The sequence below is a fragment of the Hemitrygon akajei genome, chromosome 22, assembly GCF_048418815.1.
Source record: "Hemitrygon akajei chromosome 22, sHemAka1.3, whole genome shotgun sequence".
NCBI lineage: Eukaryota > Metazoa > Chordata > Chondrichthyes > Myliobatiformes > Dasyatidae > Hemitrygon > Hemitrygon akajei.
This window is the reverse complement of record NC_133145.1, coordinates 35,848,953-35,876,913: the sequence shown is the minus strand read 5'-3', so window position 1 is coordinate 35,876,913 and position 27,961 is coordinate 35,848,953. Positions and strand designations below refer to the sequence as shown.

The 27,961-nt window shown below is 39.9% G+C and overlaps 1 protein-coding gene across 7 annotated transcripts in view; it reads right to left on the bottom strand.

Moving 5' to 3' along the window:
- The window catches only part of LOC140714630 (septin-9-like), a 307,344-nt gene that overhangs the window by 113,590 nt on the left and 165,793 nt on the right, over positions 1–27,961 (bottom strand). For 4 of the 7 annotated variants that reach the window (XR_012095957.1, XM_073025984.1, XM_073025986.1 and 1 more), the window contains one exon: positions 7,379–8,026. The exons of 2 other annotated variants lie outside the window; for them this stretch is intronic. Coding sequence is in view for 3 of the 5 variants with exons in the window: in XM_073025984.1 (XP_072882085.1) it covers positions 7,379–8,026 (648 nt within the window). In the remaining 2 variants the exon portion in view is untranslated. Of the gene's footprint in view, positions 1–6,009; positions 6,028–7,378; positions 8,027–27,961 lie in introns of those variants that run through there. One more of the 7 variants, XM_073025991.1, reaches the window with a different exon arrangement.

Genomic DNA, 27,961 nt, shown 5'->3' with positions numbered 1-27,961 from the left:
GAGATAATCCATCTACTTTTCTCAATGATCAATTCTTCATTTATTTGGTGGCTTATGTAAAGCAGATGGAAGAGGGAGAAAACAGTGAACACTCAATTCTGGCTGGAGCATTTTATAGAAAAATAAAATAATTGTATTATGCCTTATAGAAGTTAAGTACTCAAACTGCTTTTAAGCAGTAATCTTAATCACTTAATACATTTTTAACCTTAAAGAGCAAGTTCTTACATTACAGTTTCATAGCGCACTTAAATAAATATTAGCAGGACGAGACTATGTTGTTGTACTTAATGACCACAAATGGATGTTGGTTTAGACAAGAAAATGCATTTTTGGACAATTGAATTCCCTTTACTAAATAACAGCAGTAGATGTGTCTGATTGTGATAGATATTCACTGTCCAGGGCCAAGGGGCCTTTATTTTTTTTGCCAAGCTCAGCTTTCTAAACACAGCCGCTGACACTTGTAAAGATCAAACAGTTGTTTTTAAATAAGTTAAACTTCCAACCAATATACTTTGCTTAGCTGGTGGTCATAAATGGGAGTCAGTCTTACTGTAAAGCAGTCATTAGTTTGATGTTAAAACACAGCTTTGCTAACAAACACACTGTCTATAGCAGATAGTTGGATCACAGCACCCCGACCGACTCCTCAAGAGTTGTAGTATAAAACAGTGGGTTATGTAATTTGGATTTTTCAAGCAAGCAACACTGGCTAAATTGTTCAGTTCAAGAAAACTTGCAGACCAGATGGATAATATCACTTAGCATTCAATGGCTGGTCCACGGGTGGCACACCAGAGATACACCTCTACCAAAGGAGGTGTAAGGCACTCCTTCTCTCTGCTAGCCTGCAGGCCACCATTGGGCAAGGTGTAGTACTTAGTCCCTGATCAGGGTCACGTGAAGCCATGGGAGCAGCTGGGGCACATCACAAGACCTGGTTATGTTACTAATGACGCCAGGCAGACAATCTCTGAAGAGTATTGATCATGGCTGGGGTCACCCACCTTGTAAAGACACTGCCCTGAAGGTGGCACTGGAAAACCACTTCTGTAGAAAAATTTGCCAAGACCAATCACAGTCATGGATAGACCATGATCACACATTATATGACATGGTACGTAAGGATAATGAATGATATACTCATTAAGTCATCTTCATGGCATTAAACAGAGGGGGGGGGGGTAAGATGAGATTTGTGTCTCCAAAAGCTTTTAGACCACTTGTGTTAAAGAGGTTTCTGAAAAAGTATCACATTCTGTGTGAAGTCACCCAAGTGGCAAAAAGACAGTATAAATATCAAGAGCAGTTTAGGAATGGCCCAAGAATGTCAAAAACCATAACAGAACAGGGGTAAATTAGAATCCATTCCTCGGTCTTCGATTTCTGCAATGGATGACTGGTTCAGCTGTGGTTCGCAAGTACGTCTTTTTAGCTTATAAGAATTGTACCTGTATTTTGGAAATCCCTTTTGTTTTGGAAATGGTTTGTAACTTAGAAATGTTTTAAGACAGAAATTCACTGTGTTTTAAATGTGCTTTAAGAATGTAGTTTATACTTAAACAAACATCACTGAAAATAAATGAACTATGTTTGCTAGCTGGAAATATTTCACTCTTGGTAGGAAGAGATTCCCACCACTCAAGTAGTTGGCATAGACAGCTAAACTTGCCCTGAAGGATAAACAGGGAAATGAAATGGCCTTTGAACATTGGGTAGTTCCAGTATAACCTCACCTTAGTGAGGGTACTTGTGGCTATTTATGTTGGATAGGGCTTAAGGTCAGCCAATCCAATATCAACACACTACTTAACTTGTTTTCTAGTTTATATATACACACGCACATTGTAGCTAGAGTTCAAGAGTCATCTTTTACAAGCAAAATAACAGAAACATCACTTTTCTCTAAAACCATAGAAACAGGATTTTCCTACTTCATGGCACATGCAATGTGACAATTCAACACTATGTCAGATGCTCTGAAAATGTCTTCCCAAAAAACCTCATTACATCTATAACTTAGCTAATTATTTAACCTCCCTTATTAAGTTCCAGCTATTATGATCTTGGCTTCTAAAATGCAGAATTTTTACAATCTGCTCACACACTCTCTCACAGTCAGAAATATCAGCAGGATTCTTAAAAGTTCAAATGTATGATAGAAGTATGTATACCATTTACAACTTTGAGATTCATCTTCATGCAGGCAGCCAGCAAAACAAAGAAACACACACACACACACACACACACACACACACACACACACACACACACACACACACACACACACACACACACACACACACACACACACACACACACACACACACACACACACACACACACACACACACACAATATATCCAATTTGCAAAGGAGGACAAATTTTGCAAATAGTAAAAAATAGTGAACAAAAAACATGGAACTTGAACTGCAGAGTTCCCCGAAAGTGAGTCCACAGCCAAGAAGCCAGTTTAGCGCTGAGGTAAGTGAAGCCTGTCCAGGAGCTGATATTCACATGGCAACTGCTCCCAAACCTGGCTCCATGGGACTCAACACTTCTGCATGTTCCACCGACGGTAGTGGCAAATGGAAAGGAAGACTGGTCAAACGCAGGCAGCTGGTACAAACCACCTGTTCGTTTTGTCTTTCTAGATGATTTTAATCTCACTCGATGCTTTAATCAGCATGGAACAATGGTGCCGACTATGGGTTCGTTTACCGCCATCACGCCTTGACCCCCAGCAATGGCTACCCTGGCCACACATGCACTTTCTAGAGTCTACATTGAAAAGTGCTGAATTGTTTGGTAGGTTCAAAAGTACATCCTTTAAAGAGATGTTACTAGCTGCAGGCTGTAGTGATCGCAGTTCAAAAAATGAGTATCTACTAGAGTATCTAGTAGTTATGTGAGGTATCTGGAAAATGTCACTGGTGCCAAATCACTTCCATCTCACCCAGAATTAGGGTAGTGCTGGTTTCAGAGGACTGAATTCTACTATCCCACACTTGCACTGCAGCACCAAATAGCATAACAATACAAATATTTAGGTACTATAAATAAAAAATACTTGAATTGACACAGAATCTGAACTCTATTGACACAAAACCCAACGATTCATAAAACAAGCAGAAATGGACATACATAATTTAAAAGAATCTCAATGGCAAAAAGCATCACCACCTGGCCCTCAGTTACATGTGGGTTGGTATGCATTATGAAAACTGCTCATTACCAGAATATTTTACTAGGTCTAGTCTGTTATGCAAATAATCTGATTTTCATGTGACACATTGTTGATTGGTTAAATTTGTAACCTCTGACGTTCTGGAAGTGATGAGAAGTACATTGCCGATCACTGCATCACTGCCAACATTAACACAGTGAGTGAGAAAGCCTAGGTTGATCTCTTGGTGTGAAAGAGTGGGATTATACCAACCACACTCCTGCTGCAGCGTACAGATCAATTTGTACGTGGATACTCGTGAGCATATGTGTGGATTAAAATTATTTCCACAGAAAACCTAACAAATGTTATTATACTTTTGATTAAAGAACATTCTGCTAAAGTAATCGCATGAAATAGGAAATCTTTTCATATCCACTCTCTTGTCCAGGTGGGTACTCCGTTAACAGAAGCATCAATGATTTTGCCTGATACTTTGCTGGATTGTGTAGCTCAGAAATTAAGTCAGAATCATGCAGCATAGAAACAGGCCCTTTGGCCTACTGTAGTCAGGCCAACCATTCTTATTTGCCTACATTCGCTTTGTAGCCTCCGTTGCCTGTCTAGGTGCTTCCTAAGTATTGGGAAACCACCTGGCTCCACCATCATCAAGTTGAGTGTTGCAGATATCCATAACAAAATCACCCACAGTACCTGGGAGTCTCCTACATCTCAACTTGTACCAATATCTTCTTCTTTAAGGCATCCCTACCAAGGGACATTCTTACCATCTCCTGCATCTATGCCTCTCAGAATTCTATAGACCTTTTCCACCTTTTGCTGCTCGAGAGAGAACAAACCAAGCAATCCATGTTCTGTGTGCCAAAAATAATCATCTCTCACACGCACTAGCATTTTATAACTCTGGTTGATTGTTCTTGGGAGACAGTACCGTGGCATGGCTCCAGCAATCTATGCTTTATCCTGACCTCAGATACTGTCTGTGGAGTCTGCACATTCTTCCCTGTGACCACAAATTTTCTCCGGATGCTCCAGTTCTCCTCTTGCATCTCAAAGATGTGTAGGTTGCTAGGTTAACATGTATGCATTGCACATGCATTTCAAATTATATTTTATTAACTTATTTATGGTAATACTTTGTTTTATGTGCTGTGTATAATATATTTATTGTGGGTAGACCATGGTCCCGAGGAACATTGTTTCATTTGGTTGTATACTTTGCAAACAGGACAATAAATTTGAACTTGAAGTTAATTGACCACTGCAAATTACCCCTAGTTTGTATGTAAGCGACTGAAGCCAGAAGGGAGTTGAGAGGATTATGGGGATAATCATATCAGGTTAGAGCAGGATTAGTGGGTACTTAATGTTCAACACAGGCCTATTTCAATGTAGTGTGACATTATGTTTGCAGCAGTAAATGTAGATTGTTATATTTTCCTGGAATATAGTTATAGTGGAAATCTAATATTTATTGCCTATTTCTTGTGGTCTTGAAAGAGTAGTTTAAGTTGCATATAGTGGGCTTGAAGTCATATCCTGCCTTGATTGGGCAGAAATGGCTGGTTGCACCTCCAGGACGATATTAGCAAGAGTTTATTTCTGCACATATCTTCCAATGTTTGTGCTCTTCTACTTCTAGCAGCATCCACAAATGACTCAGTTACTGACTTCCATTTCACAATATGCCAGGATGCAATATGATTTTGCACCAATTCTTTTAGGGCTGTATGTATTTAACTATGGTATCAGATATGAAGTCATTCCATTCTTTTATGATCTAATTTTCTGAGGAACATTGGGTGGAATAGGTTGGGAAATGAAATAGGAGTGCGTTCAATGTGAAGTCAGTCAAAACTGGAAATGAAATCCAGCCACAGTGTAAAGAACTCGCACACAACAATGTGCTGGACATAGCGTGATCAATTCTCCTTCAGGTCAACCAGTCCTCCTGCAACCACAGAGGACCTTCTCACTGCACCAGACCCAACATTAGTTCCTAGGGAAACTTAGTGCTAGATAATATTATACTTTGCACAAAACAATGTCATGTTTATTCCCATTTATAGAGCAATTTAAAGATAGAACCACGTAAAAAAGAGTCAACCTAACTTTACTGCAAAAGTAGGCTAGAATGTAAGGCCAGAAGTAGCACTGGATACCAGTGTTGGACAATCAGGTACATCAAGGAGAATTTTAATTGCTTGCAGATAGAACAAAATAAATCAACAAAAATGCTGTAATGAGTCAGAATTTAGTTGCTATACAGGGAGATCAAGACTAAGTCACACTGGGAGAAGCATAAAATGCTTGCCCCCATTTGTTATCAAGGACGACAGGATTTCAACACTGTGTGAAGTAAAAACATATTTAGCTCACCGCCATTAACATTTCTGAACTGAACTTTCACACTAAATTATTATCTTACTGCATCTTACAATCCCCACAACATTACACGTTGCATTGTGGTGGAATATGGCTTCAAGCAACCTGGTCAATAACGGTTGTATTTGTTGCTTACCAATGTGACAAAATAGCCCAGTGCAACCAGACAAGTTTTACTCAATCTTTACACAGAGATTTTACTCTTGATACTATAAACTATAATCATGAACTCATGACAAGAAATAGAAATACGAACCACCTTGCATTATTCAACATTACAAAATTGAGCAGCTCCTGACATATACCTTCAAAAGGATCAACACAGACAGCGCCATCTACATATCTTGAAAGTTTTTCTTTAGCAAAACCACACATTGTAATTTCTACCCCAACCTCCATATTAATCCTCCTCTCTGAAATGAATGGAACTTACTTGGAATTCATAAATCAGTCAATTTATGAGAGTTATCACTTCCTTCATCAGATGAATTTCCTCTCATAAAATGAAGGATGAACAAGTGCAAATTATGTGACTGCTTCACAGGAAGAAGTTTCTAATCAGTTAATGTTGTGGGTGTTGTGGTTGAGCAAATTGACATATTCAGCAAATTGTTTTTCTCTTCATATCCTGTGTTAAATTGGCATTTATTAATTATCAAACAATATTCTGTCAGTGTTTTTATAAAGCTGATATGAAGGAGGAGTAGTTTGTTTAATTAGCTGCAAAGTGAAATGTTTTTACATTATACTTGCACTGTAAAAGTTGTATTTGGTGAAGGCTGACATATATGGTGCGATTAATTGTATTATAATCACCACAGTACATTATCATCTATGTATTAATTGATATAGTGTATTTAACATTTCAAAATATTCTTGGATATATTAGTGCAAATTTTCACACACAAATTTACAAAAACGTATGTAAAGAGGCAAGGGAGACAACAAAACAGATTTGCCTGAAGGTCACTTTTAAAAAAGGAAGGAAGAGGTAGCAGAGCAGAGTCTGGAGAGGAAAACACTAAACAGAACAATATATAGATAGCAAACACGAACATTGCAAAGATCAGATTGAGGCACTACATCTGACATTTCCTTTATTTCATAGCTAAATATTTTCTCAAATATTTCTTGTAATCGTGAAGATAAAAACATTCTCTGAACATGATCCACAAATCTGAAAAATGTAACCTTTGAATGTTCAAGGCTACTAAAATTCTCCAAAAATCAGGTTAATAAAAGTGTTACAACTAGACCAATCTGTCTACGTTGAAACGAATTCCACCTGAGTTCAAATTATTCTAAATGATAGCAACTAGCAATTTAAAAACAGGATTGAATAAAACCAGAATGACAATTCACTCCAAAATATTTGCATCAAACAGCATTCACCTTCCTCACAATGTTTCAGTAACTTGCTGTAGATATCAATCACACATCACAAGCCTTTCAAACAAATTATATTATTGTTAAAGGATGCAAAGGATACAACATCACTGTCCTTTTTTTAAAAAAAAAACAAGTAGAATTTTGCATAAACTTTGCTATGCTGTTGAACAAGAAAATTCAAACATAATCAAAGACGATGGCTGATGTCACAGTCTTGCTTAATCCCCAACCTCCATCTGACCTGACACATTATGCAAGATTCACCAAAATGCTAACCTATAGACAGTGACTCGAGTAGCCAGAATACTGAATAGCTGTGGTAAATCCTACTCTGGAAAAAAAAGAGGTATGCATATATTTATGGAAAAAATTACATGTTCTTGAACAGTAAAACACTTCAAACTTTTACTCACTGTTCTGGTTCTTCACTTTTGTTTCAGTAACTGCTCGATCTGGCTGCACTTCCTGTGGCTGATGGTAATTAGTGTGGGGAGAGATCGAATTTTCCACCTGTTTAGCTGGGACTTCTTGATGCTTTGCTGTCTGAATCTCAACCTTTTTTGGGGATACCTCTGCTGGGGAAGATCCAAAGTTCTCTGGTCTTCTTGGAATGGAATCAGGAAGCCTGGAAGCTGCAGTTTCCAATCTTCTTGAGGAGATGTCCTGAACTTTTGCTCCGGAAATTTCTGTTCTCCTGGGAACTGTTTCAGGAGGCTTGTGGCCTAGTAGTTCTGCCCTTTTAAGGCCAATCTTTGGGATGCCATGACTCGCACCTTCTACTTGCTTTGAAGAAAGGTCAATAGAAATCTCTGCTCTTCGTGAGACTGGCTCTGGGTGCTTAGGCCCTGTAATTTCAATTCTCTTGATGGAAGACTTTGGTGATTTAGCATTAGGTGCTTCTGCCTGTCTCAAGGCTGAATCTGTATACTTTGCACCCAAATCTTGATATTTGTGTCCAGGTGACGGGCTCGGTCTCAGAGGAGTTGGGATTCGTCTCGAGGGAGCGGAGGGATTTGGGGTAGGCTGATCCACTTCCTCTACCTCAAATGACCTTTTCAAAGCTAAGAGCAAGAAAGAAAAGAAGAATGGCACATTAATTGAACTAATATAACTTTTCTAATGCCCTTGCAATTTTTTCAGAAAAGAAGGCAATCTTTCTTTTTGAACACTACTTCAGGATTTGCTGGGCTCTCCTGCTAACTTGGTTGCAGTTTGGAAAGAGAAAGATTGCTGGAGAAGAGGAAATGAGCAGGATTTTGTCGCAGTTAAGCCAAAATCACTACAGATAGCTTTGCTTCTAACATGTTTCTTTAACACAAATTGGATATAACACAATTGATAAATTAGGAAACACTACTTGGATTACACAATCCATGATCATTACATGATAACCCACTTAAGTGAACTTTTGGACATAGACAAACCGGGAAAAAAATTCTACTTGGGGGATAAAAAGTCATGGGGAAAATATAAACTGTTTCCATGTAGCCTCCCTGCATTAAAGAGACACCAAGATTATTTCTGGTGTGCTGCTAGTTTCACCATGGAGGCTGTTGAAATTGACAAGCAATCACTTCTATAGATATTTGTGCATGGATACTTTACTAAATAATGCAATATACAGCATTTAACACTTTTACCTTGCAGTAACAAAGCAAACTTAGAACTATTAAAACACTTTTCATTTTGAAAATCATGCAGGAAAAGTAAATTTGTTCTTTTGCAGTCTGAAATGCTCCACCCTGCAAACACTTTTTCCTATTGACACAGAAGCCTTATAACGTGTATGATTTTCTACACGTCAATGTTTATTACAAACGCAACTGTCATGTTATGGCAGAACTGCCTACAGATTCTTGCTCAGGGCTCAGATTCACAAGGAATTAGATTGACAGATTAAGTCGATTTCATGCAACTTTTATTTAGACCATGGAGAAAGAATTCACCAAATAACCTGTCTTGGGTTTCAGGGTGAAGCTGCAATTCATTAACAGCACGTCCCAACAAACAGACAAGATGACTGAGAGTCCTTCTTTTCAGTTTAGTATCTGTTTTCAAAGTAATTGCTTTCTTGAAACTGTAACCCTGTCCCATAAATGAATTATCTGCTATTTTAATAAAAATACCGGTCAGCAAGATTTATCAATTACTTAACCTGATATCGCAAATGCACATCTGAAGCAAACAGCAGCCTGGCAATGCTTACAATCTTACTGCGTGTGACTTTTAAATATGCACTTTAGCAGACACTACTGTGTCCTTGAACATCAAATTTGCATTGAATGGTCATTATCACTGCGAACCAGTGTTAATACTTCAATGTTTATTTGGTTATGCCCCAACTTCAATAAAAACTATGGTATTTTATTTTGGCATTAAGTTGATATTGCCCTCCTACCCATTTCCCCCACAATCTCTCTCAGATTTCTGGTCTTTAAAATCTTCCTGAGAGTGTACAGTTAATTGATTGCTCTGTAGTCTCCAGTGATGCACACAGAAGATGCACAAGTTACTGCTAGAGGATCTGTGGGAGGAAGGATGTATTGATGAAAATGTCAGACAAGGTACTTAACACACAAGGCATAATTTTATAGAATAACCTTCATTAAGGACTGTCACCACCTAGGACATGGGTCGGCAGAAGAATGGGATTGAAAGGGATAATAAATCAGCCATGATGGAATGGCAGTGCAGACTTGATGGGCCAAATGGTCTAATTCTGTCCAATGTTTTATGATCTATGGTCTCTTCTCATCATTACCATCAAGGAGGTGGTACAGGAGTCTTAGGGTCTTGCACAACAATTTAGGAAACAGCCTTATCCCCTCCGTATTAAATTTCCGAAAAGTTCATGAACCTATGACCATCACCTTGCTATATTCCTTTTTTGTACTATTTACTAAATTTTACTGTAATTTTGTATTATTTTTTGTCTTTCACAGTCCTACTGTCACCAGAACAACTAATTTCACAATGTACATCAATGATAATAAACCTGACTCTGATTCCATTGAGGCAATGGTCAGGAAAATAATAATCGGCACTTAAGGAGTTAAAATTAAATACCTTGCATGAAGGGCAACAGAGTAATTTTTGTATTGCATTTTCCCATGGAGAGTGGTAGGAGGTAAGTAGAAGGTTTTGGAAGCTCTGCCCTTGAAGTTTAGGAACAAAAATGCAGTAACAGTGATAAGAAATCATGATGTAGCAAAAATACATGATTAAGCAAGTGAACCAGCAGCAGCTCCTTGGAAGTAAATGAGTCTCAGAGCAAAAGGAAACACTCAAAAGGGTTCAAAGTGAACATGTGCCCAGAAAGTACATGGGTGGAACACCAAACCCACATAACAAGGCTCATAGAGTGCAATACAAGGCTAAAGTAAGTATACCTGAGCAGCAAGCCATGGAGAGTATGGAAAGGGAAGGAGTAAAAGTAGAAGGGAAGTGAGAAAAGCAAATAAAAGATAATGGAAATACTGGGAAGAAACATAAGATATCTTTAGGTTTTCTTCTGTAAGATCATGAAGACCAAGATGGTAACTCAGACATGAAGAGCAGAGCCTGTTAGGGTGCAGAGAAGCAGCTCGTGTATGGAAGCAACAGATGTGGTTCAGCTCCTCAATGAATATATTGTAGTCACAAAAGGGGATTCGATGCTAAGCTGTGAATTATCGACTGGGATAGTATTTCCCTTTATACTTTGTTTAAAGGGCTTTTGCATCTTTGAAAGCGGATACACTGCCAAGTCTGGTTGAAACATATTGTAAGCTGTTATGAGAAGGTAGCACTTTTTTTTAAAAAAGGTCCCTGATCACTGGACTGGCACAAGAGAATTGGGGGACAATGACCATATTATCTTTTGTTTATTAGGTTAGTTTACAACTTTGGGAACAAAGAAGTTACTTGAATCAACTCTAAAGGATGGAATAAAGGTCATTCATTGAAGTGAAGTTTGTTCTGTTCCTTAGAGAAGTTTCTTAAATTAATCTGGAAGAAATATCATAAATTTGTTAAGGCAAAGTCTTTTCTGACTGATGGAACTAAATTTAAAGATCAACAAGAACGGTGTACTTGATATAGTTTGTGCGGATTTCAGCAAATGTTCAGCAAAATCACATGTTGAAAGCTGGTCAAAACAAAGCAATGAAAATAATATTCCATCGGATCCAAGGGAGTGGCAAACTGGAGGAGAATTAGCCATGTGGCAGGAACCCAAGGCTAATGGTTATAGAGCATTTTTGTGACAGGAAAGCAGTTGCTAATAGGATTCCACAGGGCTCATTACTCGGCTTCTTGCTTTCTGTAATACATTTTAACAGCAAACTAATGAACGAGTGTGTTATGTACAAACTTCTCTGTGGGTTGACAGCAAGGAATAAAGCTTAAGATTGCAGGAAAATGTAGGGGGACTGGTCAGTTGGGCAGAAGAGGCTATGAGAGGCAGTTCACTTGGGAAAATGCAACAAAGCAAAAGAATGCACAATAAATGGAAGGACATCAACTGGTGCAAAAACTGGAAAGTACATCTAGAGACAAAAAAACAGGACAAGTCATTACGGGTGTTTAATGAGTCAACCTGCAGCCGGGGTAGTGATCTTGTAATCTTTGACATGTAAATATTGTACATCTTATTTTAAAGGTAACATTTTTATTTTTTCTTACTTCTCTTCTAATATTTGTAAATCTGTGCACTTGTAACATTCCTGCGGCACTGTAATTTTCCTTGGGATCAATAAAATATCTATCTATCCATCTATCTAAAAGAGGACATGGGCTGAAATCCTTTATTAGTCAAAGCAAAGAATACAAGAGCTGCAGTAATGTTAGAACTGAATCCACAATTCTAACATTGTGTCCTGACGAAGGGTCTCGGCCCAAAATGTTGACTGCTCCTTTCAATGGATGCTGCCTGACCTGCTGAGTTCATCCAGCTTGTTTGTACGTCCTGTGTTTGAATCCACAATGAGTTGGGCAACACCTTGAATATAGCACATGCTCTGATCACCACATTTCAAGAAAATGTGCACTGCACTGGACAACTATGATTTACAACTATGTCGTCTGAATGATAAAACTGCGCCTTTCAAAAGAAATGAGATAAATTTGTATTGTTTCTTAAAGAAAACAGCAGGTGGAAGATAAATTATACAAAATTATGAGAGGCCTGAATGGGGTGAACAGGAAGGATCTCTATTCTTTGTGGGTTTTAAATTAATTGGTAGGTGGATTACAGGCAAGATAATGAGAGCGAATAAGAGAGCAGAAAAAAAAACACAGAAATGGTGGCAGAGATAAAAATGCTTGGTCACATAAGAAATATTGGAACACAACCTTGGAAGGTCATTAGGCCATGACCAGCTGGGCTACCAGCCAAATGGTGGAAGACAGCATTAAGCTACGCAGCTCTTTTCTGATACAGAGGTGTTGGACTTCCTAACCAACAGACCTCAGATAGTCAAGATGCACAACTACTCCTCCCTCCCCGTTCATCCTCAACACAGCTGACCCCCAGGGCTGTGTGCTGAGTCCAACGCTGTACACTCTGCTCATACATGACTGCACGCCCAAACATACGAGGAACCACGTTGTCAAGTTTACCGATGACTCAGCAGTGGTCGGACTCATCTCCAACAGCAATGGGACGGCCTACAGAGAAAAGTCACCTGGCAAACAACCTCTTCCTCAATGTCAACAAGACAAAGGAATTGGATATTAACTTCAATAGAACTTGCACCACTCACACTTGTCTTTACACCGGTGGCACAGCAGTGGAAACTGTTAACAGTTTTAAACTTCTGGGAGCGCACACAAACTCTCATGGACCTAGAACACATTCTACACAATCAGGAACACTCACAAACACCTCTACTTTCTGAGGTGGCTGAAGAGAGCTGGACTGTGCACATCAATGTTAGCGTCATTCTACAGAAGTGCAGGACAGAGCATCTTAGCATGCTGCCTCGCTGGATGGTACAGAAACGACACTACAGTGAACAGGGAGGCTCCGCAACAGGTACTCAAAACTGCCCAGCACCAACACCAGCACCCACCCACCCACCATCAAGGACATTCAATATATACAGAACAGTGCCGATAAAGAGCCAGTAACATCAAGAAGAATCCGACTCACCATGCTCATGGACTGTTTGTCTGGCTCCCATCAGGGAGACAGCGATGAAGCATCCACACCAGGCCCGCCAGACTCTAAAACTGTTACTTTCCCAAGCAGTGAGGCTGATAAACACCTCTACTCACAAACCCACCCCTCTGGACCTCCCACCACCACTATTTTATCATTTCCTCTCAGTCACCTTGTATACAGACACTTCTGTGCCTAGCATCATATTGTGGATATATGTATAGAAGCTGTCTTATGTATTTATATTATGTTTTCTTATTATTATGTTCTTTATGTTTTTTTGTGGCATCGGATCTGGAGTAACAATTCTTTCATTCTCCTTTACACTTGTGGACTGGAAATGACATTAAACAAACTACAATCAGTGATAAGTGGCCTCCTATGTCATAATATTTCTATGAATCAATGGACTAGATGATACTGAATCACATCGATGCTTGCCCACATGCAGTACATAAAGGCAATTCCATATCCGAGACCAACCTGGAGCCCAGAAACAGGACCCTGAGCAGTATAGGTGATCTGGAACAAAGGACAAAAGGACGGAGCCCAGTCTCAGACCTCTCTGAAAGTTGACTAGTGGTAAAGCTACACTCACTGGCTTTGCCATGCACTACAGCTAACAAAGTTTCAGAATCTCTAAGATATACTTGTCTAAAATCTTGGGACGAATGGAACAGATATTAAGAGATTTTACACTGCTGGTTTTGCTTCTAATGTACACTCTACTGAGTGTTGCTGTAGGCTTTGCATGGAATAGCCAGTGTTTACCTTGAGAGTGTCAGCAAGTTCTGACATCCCACAAAATATACTCAAGCCTCGGACTGCATTTCAAAATTCTGCCAGCTGTACTCCCCAAAGCAAACCCTTGAATTGAGTAGGGTTGTGACCAAAGGCAAGTCGCAGTTTTCTTTTAATGATCTGCATTTGCAGTATCACTTATCAATAAGAATGATATGTTTTTAAATATGTTTACAAAATAAATAGAGTTCATGTATTGAGAAATAATACCATAAATACAGATATTTTAAAAAAATTACTTGCATTTCTCACAACCATAAACTCCTTGATCAACTTAATGGTCCAGCTTAAAACCTATTGGCAGAATTGTACTTGGAAGTCCAAGGCCCCAGCATCTTGATGGGATGCTGGAACTTGCCAGTACTTACAAGGCAAACCCAGGCAGTCCCATTCAAAATGAACAGTAACACTTGGCGAAAGTATTTGAAAAAAAAAAGAAACCAAAGTAAAACTTTTTAACATATGTTCCGTTTGTCACAGTGTAGAGGCTTTGAAATTCATTGGGTAGATCGATTTTCCCTTCCCAGGATAATTTCAGTAGCACTTCCTTTTTCATCAGCTCTCTTCTCCATTTGAAACTTCTAGCTCTTTCAAGGCAAATAACAGCCTGAGAATGGAAAAATAAAAATCCTGACCAACGGCTCAGCTGAGACTACTCTCCATGTTGTCCAATGTTTAAAATAATCCAGAATTTGGACTTGATCCATTAGAATTCCAGTGGCAACACCCAGTCTCAGAAACAAAAATCTGCACTTCCAGTGTTTTCACACAAAGACTGCTTTGCATAGCAGAACAAATGAGTTAAGTCAAATGTACGCACAATATCTAGAAGTTGCAAAGTTAAAAATAATGTTGCTATGAGCATATCAGACTCATGCCAAAAGTGGAGGAATTCAAATTAAAAGCTGCACTGGAATAGCCAGCCCATGTTCCTTTGCTAGCTCGACCACTGAGAAAAACAAAACTAACACAAGGTTATGCCACCATCTGCAGGCTCTCTTCAGGTTAAATACCACACTCAATGAAGACCTTATCCATCTATTTCATCTATGCTTGCTGAAGATCCTGGAGTTTCCAACCTAAACCACTGTGGGATATCATCTCAACAAGGAGCCGTTCAAGTCCACACCTCACCACCACCTTCAGAGCTGGGTATAAATCTAGACTGCTATTGGCCCTTAACTGGCCTAGAAGTCTACTCTACAGTGAAATTTAAGCACCAACTGTATTAATGCCATGCCCCATCAAGATTTTAAAACTATCATGCGGAGACTGTACTTTCCATCACTTCACAATACTGACAGTAAAACATTAGCACTTCAAATTGTTCTGCAATGCTTTAAGTTGGCAGACAGACAGAAATCAGGCGCAAAGGATGAGCCTTATTTCAGCATTTATGCATTTTCCAGTTCTTGTGGCTATGAAGCTGCTCATCTCAGCAAGCTGAAATGAAATGAGACACCAGCCTGAAACAAGAAGCTTCTGGATGTCAAACTGCTGCATTAATGCCAATAATGAAGATCCCAGCAAGGTTTTTCCACAGAACAGGGAGCATGGTGTCCAATAGCAAGTGGGTGTTGATTTCTCTCTTTTTTTGTGTTAGTTAAGGGATATTGTTCCATTTCAGATTAAATAATGATCCTTCAAGGTAAACACTGAAGTATCATTTTGAGATTGCAATTTTTTTTAAACCAAATCTGAAATCACCATGAAATGACAATTGCCATGTCAAAATACAAACAATTAAAAAAATAGAAGTATTTAAAACAATCCAGATGGTGATGGAACATCAAAACCACATGACACATTGAATATAAAGAATTAAACCAATCACAGAAGAATGTTTTGTTTACTGTGGCTTTCAATGCATGAGAGGATAAAGACAGAGTGGAAAGAATATTAGATTGCTTTTTTATACCTGCATATCAAATCGTCTATAGATACAAACAAATCTTGTTTATGCAATTCCTAAAATTAAAATACTGATAATCACACTAAGTGAGAGGTCGTTTGACATACTGATATTTGGCAACATTTTACCCTTGTAAGAGACGCGGAATATTTCAAGCATGTGATAAAACAAAGGGGAAGAAATCATTTCCACGGAACCTCACCACCTTTTTTTTTCTTTCTTTTGGGCTACGGTTTGGCATTGCAATCTCGGAAATACAAGTAATTTAATCAAGCTAAAGATGAAAATGTTTACCTGTCCTAACAACTTGAACATTTGAACTCAAATGTCTCCCTTTCCTGGGCTGTAATCATGCTCCTTATTCAGGGACCATTAAGTCCTGTGGACTACTGAATCAGTATTCTGGCTTCCTGACAAATACTTAACCACTTCAGCAATTGGAAAAAGATAACGGCCAATTTCAAATTGATTTTATTGCATTGGATATTAGCAAAAGGAAGGGACGTTTGCCAGGTTTTTTCCATGGAAGCCAGTACTTTATGGCCAAAAAGGCAGAATTATTATGACTCAGTGCTCCTCCCCTGACTCATCGTCTGATCAAATAAACAAGTCCGGAAAGTGTCACTTGTGTTCTACTTCTCAAACATTTTAGCCTTGCTGGGGGCTAAAGTCATTTAGCAGTCATGGGCTCATGATGGGGCCCTTACAAATTACATTTTCTGGGATAGCTTGAAAAGTCGTTTCTTTTTCCATCAAATTTCTGAAATTTCATGCCCCACATCCTTCCAAATCCTAAACCATTCCAAGTTAATATGATCTCAGATCCCTTGAAGTGGTAATAAAAGCACGACACTTCAACCTGTTCATTCCAAGCTACGCCCAACTGGCTTACTCAATGACTTTGCACGGGCTTCTCAGCCTTAGTCAAAAGCCTATGATTGAAAGCTAGATCCTTCAGTTCTTTGGAAGTCAGATTTAGAAGCCTGACAACATATCACAATTGCAACAAAGATGTGAAGAGCTATCAGCAAGGTCAAATAATTCAACACACAAATCAATAGAAGGAAATGGAACCTACATCATTTGCATTTAAGTAAATACTTAAGTGAAGTAAGGGCAAATCTAGAAGGCATCTTCAAACTTCTGGGAGCAATTACATAGCATGATACACTAATCAGCTCACGTTCAATACTACCGCCAGATAAGTCCATTTTTAAACAAAAAAAATATTTTTAAAACCTCTTAAAAGTCAATTATATTCATAATACTCAAGACTGTAGAAATTGTACCACACCAAGAGTCTAAAATGCCACCCACCCTCTCCAGTCAAATTTATTACACACACTATACATGTCTCCTTTAAATTAATTAGTTTTTCTTCCCTAATCCCAAATTAGTTCTGTTCTGTCCATTTGTAATAACATGGTTGCAGTGTAGGAAAAGTGGAAAACGTAACAGATATGAGAGTAAGATTTTAAAATAAAGTTACAAGAAACTATACTCTCTAAGGTAGGCAAAACCCAAGATTACCACCTGCACACATGATATTAAGCCTTCTTTACGATCAGAATTAAGCTTCTGAACTTCGAATAAATGGTCATTTTGAGCAATTGAGAGAAACTGTAACCATATTTCACAAGGCAAATGTAAAAAGACATGCTGTATTTCACGGCATTACACAAAAGAAATGCTGCGTTTAATAGCAGCTACTCCCATAGTTTATTTGTGGCTTGACTAGCCAACCTTTTTAATTAGGCTTGACCAAACTTTTTTAAGATTTCACAGTTGCAAATTGTTAAGCAAGGCTACCAAGTATTTCTCCAAGTAAATCCCTCCAGATCCATCAGGCTAACATGTCATAGATAACTTAATTTTTCAATTAAAATTCCTGAGCAACAGCAGAATAATTCCTTACAGAATGTTCAGAAAATACTGGCAGGAAATGACTGAATTATATAGGAGAGATGCCTTTTAGGCTCTTGTTTGGGGATTAAGAGGATATTCACGAATAAATATTAACTCACAGAATTAAAGAAAAAAGCTAATTTCATCAAATTGCTTTACTGTAACTTGTACCGCAATATAAAATCAAAAAGGTCTTTAAATTTTGATGTACCCTAATAGATTTGGGAGTGGCAATTCAGTTGTAGACCTCCCACTGCCACCTCATTTTACTAGTTAATTTCTGAGGGTGTGGGAATCACGTATGCACCCCTAATTGATCTTTCTGAAGAATTCTGAGTTTTGGTACTAGAATCAATAGTCAAATAGAACTCATAAGGAAAATCTGAGACTTCAGAATCTTTGGTAATATCTTTACCCCTTCCCTTCACTGAGCTATGGATGCTCAGTCATTGTACATAAAAGCTGTATGGTTGTGAGGAGTGGACAGGAAAATGGTAAGGTTATATATTAGATTAGTTATTATTTTACTGAATAGCAAAGATAGTACAACATACTATACAATCCACTTCTGTTCCTGTTTCCCACAATACATGGCAACACTAGTACTTAGAGCAGGGGCCATTGACCCCAACCCTGAACTAAGGCATCTGTGAACACCAGATTGGGAACTCCTAACCCACAGGGAATTTTAGTAATTTGGTTAAGGCTGATCTCCACTTGGTCTCTTCTGGCCACTTTGAAACTATGGTGGTCCACACATCCACCATCTTCCCCTTCATATGCTGACAAACCGTCTCCAGTCTGTTCATTTCAGTGTACCTTGCCAGTTTCTGAATATAATCTCACTGCCTCTAGCCAACATGTTCCAGTAACTTAAATGCTTGGACCCCACATGCACTAATAAAAGTTGTTGCTGTAAAAGATAAAAGTCAGTCATTTCACTGAACCATGGTAACCTTTGGACTGGCCTTAGCTAAACATTAATGTGTGCAAGAGATATTGTTTGCAATGTGTTATTCAGCATAAATTATAAACTCATTTAATAGAATTCAAAACTCAGACTTTGAACACTTTGATGCCTTACAACTGATGCAAATTCCCATAAGTGACATATAAGTGCGATATGATTCTGATTTTCCCATAGTTGAAAGCAACCCACAGACTTAAGGCTCTGTCTTATCTTCATACCACCTGGTTTCACATGTAAAGGATGCAGGCTGATTTTTATCCAGAGTATTTTACTACCACCTCTGATGCATTATTTTGACATAAATGAAGTATCGAGTTTCACTGTACTTAGATCAAAGTATGGATATTGCACATAATTTAGTTCTATTAGATTAATTGAAATGGAACTTTGAATGAGGGGCACAGACTCTAAATGTGTGAGAGCAAAAATTAGTGGGAAGAAAAAAACTGATACTGAAGGCGTCAGTGAAGGACATTGGCGAGTCCAGATAGCTTTTATTCCAAAGTCTGAGGTATGTGAGATCATTGAAGGTGCCCCAACTATAATCCAGTATACTCCCAATTTCAAAACCATTCTTTACCTTAAAAAATCATAGATCTGCACATGATCCTGCACTGTTACAGAAAGCCAAAAGATAAGAAAACATTCTAGGTGAACTGTTCTCTAGGAAATAAATTCAGAATGTTTCAGTACAGAGATAAACCTTAAACATTTCTAGCTGATTGGTGGGAGGCAGCCTAGATTGGTCTAACCATATCTGAGGGACTCAAATTAATATTTTATCTATAATGATGGATAATATATTAAATACTTGGGCTTCCAAAGAGCTTTTGGCATCATAGATGGCACAATTGTAGAGCGGCCGCATCACAGCTTCAGCAACTGAGGCCGATCCTGATCTCTACTGTTGTTTCTGCAGAGTCTGTACGTTCTCCTTGTGATTGCGTGGGCCTTCTCCCACATCCTAGGAGGCATACAGGTTGCAAGATTGATTGGCCAGTGTAAACTGTCCCTAGTGTGTGGGTGAATAGCGGAATCTAGTTTGAATGAAATGTGGGGGAAAAAAAGAAAGGCGTTATTTTAGGGTAAATGGTCTCTTGATGGGTGGTATGAACATGGTTGGTAGAAGTATCTAATCCCACGTCGAGGAAGATTGAAGCATTGAGGTGAATGTGGAGGAGGTCAGCAGTCACTCTGCATGGAGGCCGTGGGGTCAACAGCGGTTGGTAGCCAGGTCAACGTGGCGTTCGGACCCAATGCGGCAGTCGCTCTTCACAGAAGGACTGAGTTCATGTGGCTGCTCTCCTCGATGCTGATGGGAGGATGCTTTCGACATTCTGAGAACTATGTGATTATTGGTCTGTAGTTTGTATTGGTCTGTTTCAGATATCTCTTTGTCTTTCTTGTTGATTGGTGGGTGGACGATATGTAACTTGGTGCGAGGGAGGGGTTGGGAATTTGAGGTCTGATGTTATTCCTGGCGTTTTTCTTTATGGGCGACTTGTTCTTTTGTTTGTGAGAGAGGAGCTGGGGTTTGATGCAATTGCTGCTGATCTTTTTTGCAAGGGGGGGGAGGGTTGTTGATGTATTTGTCACTTTTTGTGGCAAGGGAAGGGTTGGGGTTGAGGTTGTTGACGTTCTATTTGCCAATTTCCAGATGGGTGATCTGTTAGTTTTTTGTGCGAGGGAGGGAGTTGGGGAGTTTGGTATTTGATGACCCAGCTGCCATTTTCCGTGTGGGTGATCTGTTAGTTTTTTTTCCTGTGAGGGAGGGGTTTGACATTTGCAAGTTTTGTTTTTCTTTTGTGTGTGTGTGTGTGTAGGGGGGGTGATGGCTTCTTTCAACAATTCCCATGGTTTTTCTGTATTTCATTGCTCTCTGGAGAAGATGACTATCAGTGTTGTATTGTACATGCACACTTTGACAATAAAATGAACCTTTGCTGACAGAAAATTGAGCTTTAAGGGATGACTTACTTTCCCTATTTACTCGCGTAAAAAAACTAAGGGGACAACACTCTGGGAACGGAAATGAGATGGCAGCTAATATCCTTATATCGATATCGCGGACACAGCACTGTCAGAATCAGCCTCTGGTACCATGAAACATGGAGTCTAACAAGTGATGCTCCCTCCAGTGCTCACAGTTGTTTGGTACAAACCAATTCTTCACAACAGGCTGGAGTCATTGACTTCTTGGTTAAACTACACCTCAAAGTGGTTTTGGGCAATTCATGGTACAGGGAGTTAACTACACCAGACTACTGCACAATATGTGCTCAGCCATATTGGAGACTGCTGCATGCTCCCTCTCCCACCTTTTCCTTCACTTCCAAGGTAGGCTTTTCTAAGGCTCTCTCGAGAAGAGTTCTTTAGACATTGACAGTTTTTCCAGCAGTCAACTTTGAACTTTGCACACAGTCATCATCAGGAACTGGGGGGCACGCCTTATGAGAACAGGTTGAGTGAACTTGGCCTTTTCTCCTTGGAGCGATGGAGGATGAGAAGTGACCTGACAGAGAGGCATTGATCATGTGGACAGTCACAGGTTTTTTCCCAGGGCTAAAATGGCTAGCATGAGAGGGCACAGTTTTAAGGTGCTTGGAAACAGGCACAGAGAAGATGTCAGGGGTAAGTTTTTTTTTACTCAGAGAGTGGTAAGTGCATGGAATGGGCTGCTGGTGATGGTGGTGGAGGTGGATACGATAGGTTCTTTTAAGAGACTCCTGGATAGGTACATGGAGCTTAGAAAAATAGAGGGCTATGGGTAAACCTAGGTAATTTCTAAGGTAAGGACATATTCAACACAGCTTTGTGGGCCGAAGGGCCTGTGTTGTGATGTAAGTTTTCTATGTTTCTAACTACATATAAATTTGGTAAATGAGGATAAGTGGACAAGGAAATTTACACACAGTTTCACAATGCTTTCAGGATATCCAAATGGACATATACATCATAACAGCATGTTTAGTACACCAAGGGACAATTAATCAATTTTAAACTTATGATTACGAGTCTTAAACCATTTAGAACATGAGTAGAATGGGCAAATGTGGACCATGTACAGGGAAAAGGGATTCGTTTCATTTGGCATCACTGATGGCCAAAGGGACTTTTGCTGTGCTCTATTTTTGTGTCCTATTAAAATTAAGATCCATTTAAACTGTTAGTTTAAAAAAGAACCTAAAGCAGTGAAAAGCAAATAATCCATTTAACTAAGCTAACTGTTAAAAGACCTAATTAATTTACCTAACCTTGAGTGGCCCTTCTACTCCATTGAAAGCAATGGGAAAGCTGGCTTTGTCCCTGGATTCTGCCTCCACAGCTGGGGAATTGTTACCTCAGACTCCTTTGAGCACGGAATGAGAATCAGGTTAAAAATCACTGGTACAGGTCGTGAATTTTGCTGTTTTGAGACAGCACAACATCACAATACAATAAGCAATACTGTGTATATTCACAATACTCTCAAAAAGAAAGCAAAAAAAAGTGAAGTACTATTCATTATTTCATTGTCCATTGAGAAAATGGCAGAGAAGAAGCTGTTCCTGAAACATTGATCATGTGTCTTCAGGCTTCTGTATCTCCTCCTCAATGGTAGCAAAGAGAGTATGTCCTTGGTGATGGATGATGCCTTCTCGAGGTATCACCTTTTTGAGGTGTCCTCAATTCTGGGGAGGCTACAGCCTGCATTGGAGCTGGCTGAGTTTACAACTTTTGATCCTGTGTAATGGCCCCTCCATACCAGTTAGAAGTCTCTCCAAGATACACCTGTAAAAATTTGCAAGAGTCCTTGTGATATACCAAGTCTCCTCAAACTCCTAATGAAGTATAGTCACCTCCATGCCTTCATTGCAATTGTATTAATATGTGGGATCCAGAATTGACCTTCAGAGATGTTGACACCCAGGATCTTGGATCTTGAAACTTTTTACCCTTTCCAATGCTGATCTCTCAATGAAGAAAGGTGGGTGTTCCCTTGACTTCCCCTTCCTGAAGTTCGCAATCAATCTCCTGGTCTTACTAACGTTGAGTGTAATAATGTTGCTGCGACAACACTCAAAATCTATCTTACTCCTGTACGCCTCCTATCACTACCTGAAATTTGGCCAACAATAGTTGAGCCATCAGCAAATTTATAGATGGTGTTTGAATTGTGCCAGGCTGCACAGTCATGGGTGTAGAGAGAGTAAAGCAATGGGTAAAGTACACATCGCTGAGGTGCGCCAGTGTTGAGGGTCAGCAAGGAGATGTTATTTCTGATCCACAGAGACTGTATTCTCCCAATGAGGAAGTAGTCAAGGATCTTTATGCAGAGGAAGGTACAGATATCCAGGTTTTTGTGCTTGTTGATTAGATTGTGTTGAATGCTGAGCTGTCATCAATAAACAGCAGTTATTACACAGCTATTACTATTGAAAAGTTGATCCATGGCCAAGTGGAGAGCCAGTGAGATTGCATCTGCTGAAGACCTATTGTGGCAATTGGCAAATTGCAACAGGTCCAGGTCCTTGCTTAATTAGGAGTTAATTCTGGCCATGACCAGCCTCTCAAAGCACCTCAACTCAGGAGATGTGAATACCACTGGGTGTTAGTCACTGAGTCAGCTCACCCTGCTCTTCCTGGGCGACAAAAATTAACACTGTCCTTGAACACTCCTGGCAGCCGGATGACACAAGCTTTCTATGCCCAACCAGACACACCATCAGTCCTGATGCCTTGCTAGAATTCACCCTCTTGAAAGATGTTCAGACGTCGGCCTCTGATGATTTCACCAGATGCTGCAGGGATTCGTAGAGGTGGTGTTTTGATTCTCCCTTTCAAAGATGCACAAAAGACACAGCTCATCTGGGAGTGAAGCATCACAGCCATTAATGATGTTAGGCTTCGCCTTGTAGGAAGTAATTGCCTGCATGCCCTCAAGTTTGGGATCACCTTATTTATATACACATGGTTTGCAAGGCAAAGTTGCAGACAGTTAAATGAGTAGCATTGGAAAACAGGACCAGCTTTACCAAGATTTCCATACAAAACTGCAGAATGGTTCTCGCAGATCCCTACCTGCAGCTAAAAGTAAGTAAACCTCCTTTTGTAGACATAGCAACTGTTTTGAAGTAGCATTGTGAGGCAGGATGGGGTTGGTGGGGGGGGGGGATCTGAATAGCTGTAGAGACCCACACACCTCAGCCTTGCCACATTCCCTTCCATTGCCAGCATAGTTTAGGAAAAAGTATTTGTATTTTTGATTACTGATTTAATTGGTTCAGCACAACTTCGTGGGCTGAGGGGCCTGTTCCTGTGAAGCACTATTTTATGTTGTATTTGCAAAATAAATTGACATACATTAGAATTTAGTGTCTGGGAGTAGTGTCTGGTAGAGCCTAGGAGTAGACATCTGTGTAAAGCATTGCCAAGACCTGTTTAAGCCCAGTCCACTATCAGGCAAGCTAAGCCACACCCTACTAAAGTGTAGACACAGTAATTAGCAACATGTGAATGTGATGTCTGCTTGTAATATGCTCCATTCTAACCAGCAGATGTGAAAGATATTTAGAACACATTCTGCATGGTGATAAACAAAAGTCAGGTGATAGTGTAATGGCTGGGCTCTGGAGAGTGTTGTAGAACAGAAAGACCAAGGGATACAGGTACACAGTCCCCCGAAAGTGGCAACACAAGTTGGAAGCATTGTGAAGGAGGAATTTGGGATGCTTACCTTCATCAGTCAGGGCAAGGAATTAGGGTGCCATGTTACAACCGTACAAAAAGTTAGTGAGACCATACTAACTCTATATCTGGGTAACTGGTATTGTGTGCAATTCCAGTTACCCAGATATTAGAGTGCTGTCATTTGGGTGCAGAGGAGATTTACAAGTACGTTAGCAGAACTGGATAGGGTGGAACTATTTTTCCCTAGATCTTGAGGGGCACAGATCAGGTGCATGGTCAAAGTCATTTTCCTAGGATAAGATTATGCAAAAGATTTGGCATGAAGTAAACCTTTGACAAACTTCTTTAAAGGTGTAGTAGAGAGTATATTGACCGGTTGCATCATTACCTGTTATGGATGGAATATCCTACAAAAATGGATACTACCAGACCATCATGGGCAAAGCTCTCCCCACCGTTAAGTACATCTAAACGGAGGGCTGTCGCAGGAAAGCAGCATCCACCAAGGACCTCTACCATCCAGGCCATGCTCTCTTCTCAGAAGGTGGTATAGGAACCTCAGAACCCATACAACCAGGTTCAGGAACAGTTATTACTCCTCCTTTGGACTCACTATCAAGGATTCTTCATCTCATGAAGTTCCTTAAGGTTGTCATAGCTGGAGGAGATGGGGGATAAGCTCCCATTACCTATTAAATGTTCCCAGTGGCCAGCATCTCAAATTGCCTCTGACAACCAAGTCCAGTGTCCGGCCTTCATGTGCAGCTTAGCTACTAAGCCTGGCAGAACAGTTTCTACCGACAGGAGGGCAAAGGTGGGTTACTGGTGCCTTAAAACCAGTCGCTTCGGCCAGATGGGACTTGTCTGGGAGAAGGAATACTCTGATCTCACACACCTTTGTGAACTTGTGGCTATACCCATTCATGGGGGAAGGCTTTGGCAGTACGCTCTGAGGAAAAATCCGGAGCTGGAGTCTCTAAGGCAGTCGTACATTGAGTTAAATCTGACTGGCAACTTGTGCGATACCACGGGTACCAAATTATATCTGCCTCTGCCATTCCTTTGGATTCATCAGCTGTGTGGAGAGCGGGAGCCTGCTGCAGGGGCAACAGCTTGCCCTCCGTATCGTACTGCCCTGGCTTGCCTACCGGCTTGTATAGACAGCTAGGACACAACATTCATGGTCAACCCTGTCCAATGAAGGGCCTAATCTTAATCATCTCATGTTCTCAATATTCAGTGTTTATTTTTATCATCTTGTATTTCACAGCCTGGCGTCTTTTGCACATTAGCTGTTTGTCCGTCCTGCGGGGTGCAGTCCGTTGTGTTTCTTGGATTTGCTGTGTATGCTTGCAAGATGAATCTCAGAGTTGTACACACTGATAATAAAGTTACCTTGAACTTTGAAGTGGATCTAAAATTAGGGAGTATATGTGTAAGTCAAGAGTGGCAAGATTTTAAAAAGGAACCTGACGGATAAGAATTTCACACAGAGCATGGCGGGTTCTAGGCACAATATGCCAGAGCAAGCTATAGAGGCAGGTACAATTATAATGTTTGATGCAATTAAATGTTTAAAGACATTAGGATGGTTACAAGGATAGGAAACAGCAAGTTGGATATGGGTCAAATGCTGACCAATGGGACGAGCTCAAATAAACATCTTGGTCAACATGGACAAATTGAGCCAAAAGGCTTATTTCTGTTGCCATTATGACACTAAGAAAAGGAAGATGTGGGTCTGATTGGCTGATTCAATTAGATTGCTTTGACAGGTACAGGAAACAAAAAGGCCAGGGGAAATACCATACTTGTTATCCAGGGAATTAGAGTTCAAGGGATGAGAAATTGCAGCAGCCTTATCAGATCACATCCAGAGCAAGGTGATTAGCTCTATAGTTATCAACATTGAATACTGTGGTCACATTCCCTGACATTCACAAGCTCGCTGGCAATTTGATTGGAAGGATCTGGACTAAGGGAAGAATACAGACTTACTGCAAGCAAATGAAATAAATGTGGAGAAAGAGACTGGTCAGCACAGATGTGGTGGGCAGAAGGGCACATTTCTATGCTGTATGGCCCTGTAAGTGTGACTCCTACATTTTCACCTCTATCAATTGCAGTTTGATAACTCACTTGTTATTCAGGATGTTTTATTAAAGTACCTGTGCTATTCAAATTCAGGTGATTGCTATTTATCTGACTGGCCTTATTTTGTAGTCTAGAAGCATCTAAAGCAGATGCCCCACCTGATACACACAACCTTTCTTCACGTGCAGTGGCATGGAAGTCAAGTCAAGTGCAAACTCCATCAAATTATAGCATTTCCAAGATGCTGTTTATTTATTTATCTATTGAGATATAACACTGAATTGGCATTTACAACCCTTCAAGCCACTCCACCCAGCAACCCCTGGTTGAATTCATGTATTCAAATTACAATGACCAATTGATTCTGGGAGGAAACCCATGGGGAGAAGGTATAAACTCTTCACAGACAGTGGGTGGAATTGCACCCAGGTCACCGACACTGTAAAGCGTTGTGCTAACCACTACACTATGGTGCCGCTCACATTCAACCAACCGACCTTAAAAGCATTCACTGTCACCAAGTTTAAGAGCTTCAGAGGCCCTGGCAAGTAACACAGAGTGATGTGTCTTAACTACAGGGCAAAGCCGGAATGTTTCCAATAAGCATCTATGCTGGTATTATAGCTCAACAGCCAGAATGGGAAGGGAACTTTCTTCACTCAACTGAAGGACAATAAAAAAGAAAAGAGAATGATGTCTGTCATAACATCTGCCCCATCTTCTCTATAGTAGACTGTGCTTTACTCACAGGCAGCCCTTGAATGATCTGCTGTGCATCCTGTTCCCAATTTTATATGTTATGTCAGCATGCAACAACCTCATTCATGACTGACTATACAAACAATTACTTCGAATGAAAAACTGCCCCAGCTCTAATCAAAGTCCATACTCATATAATATGCACAATCATCTTGATCACTAACAAAAACACACCTTTAAAATTTAGTCTGACTCTCTGGGTACAATACAATAGATAGATACTTTATCAATCCCAAAGGAAATCACAGTGTCACAATAGCATTACAAGTGCACAGATATACAAATACTAGGAGAAGTAAGAAAAAATTAAAAAATAACTTACCTCAAGCAGAAGAGAGGGTCATCACTTCCCCAGCTATAGATTGACTCATTATAGATCCTAATAGCAGAGGGTAAGAATGACCTCATATAGTGCTCGTTGGAGCAGTGCAGTTGTCTTAGACTATTACTAGAAGTGCTCCTCCGTTCAGCCAAGGTGGCATGCAGAGGATGAGAAACATTGTTCAGAGTTTCCAGGATTTTCCGTAGGGTCCTTTGTTCTACCACAAGTGCGTCCAGTTTGTTCCTATTAACAGATCCGGCCTTTCTAATCAATTCAATGAGCCTGTTCACATCACCCATGTCGATGCCATTGCCCCAGCACACCACCACATAGAAGACTGCACTGGCGACAAGAGGCTGGTAGAACATGTGAAGGAGAGGCCTGCATACTCCAAAGTCTCCTCAGGTCCTTTGGGCGGCCTTGG